The sequence below is a fragment of the Orycteropus afer genome, unplaced genomic scaffold, assembly GCF_000298275.1.
Source record: "Orycteropus afer afer isolate SDZICR_OR568_19922 unplaced genomic scaffold, OryAfe1.0 scaffold00229, whole genome shotgun sequence".
NCBI lineage: Eukaryota > Metazoa > Chordata > Mammalia > Tubulidentata > Orycteropodidae > Orycteropus > Orycteropus afer.
The window spans coordinates 1,516,302-1,519,281 of NW_006921816.1; the positions used below are offsets into that span (position 1 = coordinate 1,516,302).

At 41.5% G+C, this 2,980-nt stretch overlaps 1 protein-coding gene across 1 annotated transcript in view; it reads left to right on the top strand.

Moving 5' to 3' along the window:
* The window catches only part of LOC103203787 (microsomal triglyceride transfer protein), a 77,438-nt gene that overhangs the window by 58,041 nt on the left and 16,417 nt on the right, over nt 1-2,980 (top strand). Inside the window, exons 13-15 of the mRNA XM_007948869.1 lie at nt 1,827-1,916; nt 2,007-2,016; nt 2,442-2,669. Of these exons, the coding sequence (XP_007947060.1) occupies nt 1,827-1,916; nt 2,007-2,016; nt 2,442-2,669 (328 nt within the window). The remainder of the gene's footprint in view (nt 1-1,826; nt 1,917-2,006; nt 2,017-2,441; nt 2,670-2,980) is intronic.

A 2,980-nucleotide genomic window follows, 5' to 3' on the forward strand; every position in this document is an offset into this window, starting at 1 on the left:
CCATTCCCTGGAGAAGGATGTCATGCTTGGTAGGGTGGAGGATCGACGAAAGAGGGGAAGGCCTTCAACGAGATGGATTGACACGGTGGCTGCGATGATGGGCTCAAGTGTAGCAGGTATCGTGGAGCTGGCGCAGGATCCAGCAGTGTTTCATTCTGCTGTGCATGGGTTGCTATGAGTCAGAAATGACTTGACGGCAACTAACAACAACAACTACTTTCCTAAAGATTTATAGCCTTAGAAGCTCAATGGGGTCACTATGAGTTGGAATTAACTTGATGGTAGTGAGTTTGGTTTGGTTGGGGTTTGGACTTGCCAAACATCCACTTGTCTTTTCCAAAGTACACATATTCACAAAATTGAATTTGTGCCAGTATTCCATAATATTTTATTTTATTCTCACATATATTTCTCAGAACTCCAAATGTTTAATTCTAGAATATATTTTCCTTCTGTGGGTATTCTTATTTTTTATGAAGAGGTTGCGACTTCCAATAATAGAAACCGTCTAAATAGAATATAACTCTCTGAAGAGTCTCCATTTGTTTTCTAATACTTCAGGGAAAAAAAAGTACAGACATTTGACAAATGGTGACTCCAATCTCTTTAGTTTTATCCATAATTGTTGTTATTGTTGTTATTTGCCATCGAGTCAGACCCGACTCATAGCGACCCCTCCTTGGGTTTCCAAGGTAGTATCACTATGGCAGTGGGTTGCCCAACCTTCCTTCCAAGGAGTGGCTGGTGCGTTTGAACAGCCAGCCTTCTGGTTAGCAGTCAAGTGCCTTAGGCACTATGCTACCAGAGCTCTTTATCCAAAATTAGGTGACAATCTATAAAGATTTTCTATTTATGAAATATGTTGTCCAAAAGTACCATTCCCTGGAGAAGGATGTCATGCTTGGTAAAGCAGAGGGTCAGTGCAGAAGGGAAAGGCCCTCAATGAGATGGATTGTCACAGTGGCTGCAATGATGGGCTCAAGCTTAGTGAGGATTTTGGAGATGGAGCAGGATGGGGCAGTGTTTAGTTCTGTTGTACATGGGGTCGCTATGAGTTGGAGCTAACTCAATGGTACCTAACAACAACAACAATATTTATAAGACATACTACCTTTGTAGTTTTAATGTATATTAAGTTATAATCTTGTAAATAAGGTTATATACAATCTTTAAATATGATCCAGTGCTATGTAAGGTGGCATAGTGCCTAATGCATATGATTGCTAATCAGAAGACTAGAAATTCAAACCCACCAGCCACTCCTCGGAAGGAAGACTGGGCAATCTACTTCTGTAGAGATACTGCCTCGGAAACCCAAAGAGGGGTCACTGTGAGTTGGAGTCGACTCGATGGAGTGAGTTGTTTTGTTGTTGTATCAATATTATATACTAAAAAAAAAACCAAACTCACTGCTTTTGAGTCAGTCCCAACTCATAGCACCTCCTCCTTGGGTTTCCGAGGCAGTATCTCTACAGAAGTAGATTGCCCAGTCTTCCTTCCGAGGAGTGGCTGGTGGATTTGAGCCGCCAACCTTATGGATAGAAGTCATATGCCTTAGGCACTATGCCACCAGAGCTTCTATCAATATTATAGTACTTTAATATACATACTGTAATATACACTCTTTTATAGGACCATAGTCACAATACTATGCCCTTCTGTCCTGAGGAATCAACATCTGTTTTCTGATGTCCACTCTAAAATGCAAAACACATGGTGATTAAGGGCCTGGGTATGGAGAACAGACAATATGACGGATGACTATGTATGTTAGAATCAGGGTGTGAACCCCTTGTGATGTTCAGCATCTTCTCATTCTTCACTAGAGACAAAAGTTTGACACAAAAAAGTGTGACTCATAGCTTAGAGAGTTCCATACTCTCTAGTGGAAGTAACCTTCTGTTAAGGTCCTCTCTGTCCTAATACCCTCCGTCCCCTTTTTGAGTCTCTACAAGAATATCCTTTGGGTTTGAGCTTGAACATTTGATCCTTGGGCCTAAATCCAGGCTCAGTGCAGTGAGAATTGCACTTTAAGGACTAGATTGATTTCCTGCCTTTCCCGGTCCATTATATGACAGGTCTGGAGAGACTAAGAGGCTGCAGTATGACAAAATAAAATGGAAAAAAAAAAAAAATGCATGGGCTTTGGAGTTGGACAGAAGGGGTTTGAATCCTGCTTCTGCTATTTACTAATTGGGTTAACTTGAACCTTTATTTTTCCTCATCTACAAAATGGATAAAATCATTTTGTTCCTCAAAAAATGTTTATGAACCTTAAATGGAGAAAAACTCTCCTTTATATTTCCATTTCATAGATTTTTCAGATATTTGCATTTTTGTCCCCTGGAGAAGTTCCAGCTGTAGCCTAGCACTTCCTCTTTCCATATAGAGCAGGCAGAACATGACTTGTGTCATTTATGATGCACTGATTTCTCCCCCAGGTGGTCATTGAAGCTCAAGGACTGGAGGGTTTAATTGCAGCCACTCCTGATGAGGGTGAAGAGAACCTTGACTCCTATGCTGGCATGTCAGCCATCCTCTTTGATGTTCAGCTCAGACCTGTCACTTTTTTCAACGGATACAGTGATTTGATGTCCAAAATGCTGTCAGCATCTGGTGACCCTGTCAGTGTGGTGAAAGGACTTATTCTGCTAATAGATCATTTCCAGGTAATTCATTAATTCTGCAAGTATTGACTTAGTCCTAACAATGTGCCAGGCACATTCTAAATGTGCTCTATGCTTGGGGTATACAACACAAAGTTCTGATCACTTTGAAGCTCACATTCTGTTTACTCACTCCTCCTGATATTTTTACCCTTTCTTCCTTCTCTCCTTTGCTATGTTGTTGTTGTTGTTGTTGTTGTTTGCCATCGAGTCGGCGCCCCCCTCCTTGGGTTTCCGAGGCAGTATCACTACGGAAGTAGGATTGCCCAACCTTCCTTCCAAGGAGTGGCTGGTGGGTTTGAACCGCCAGCCTT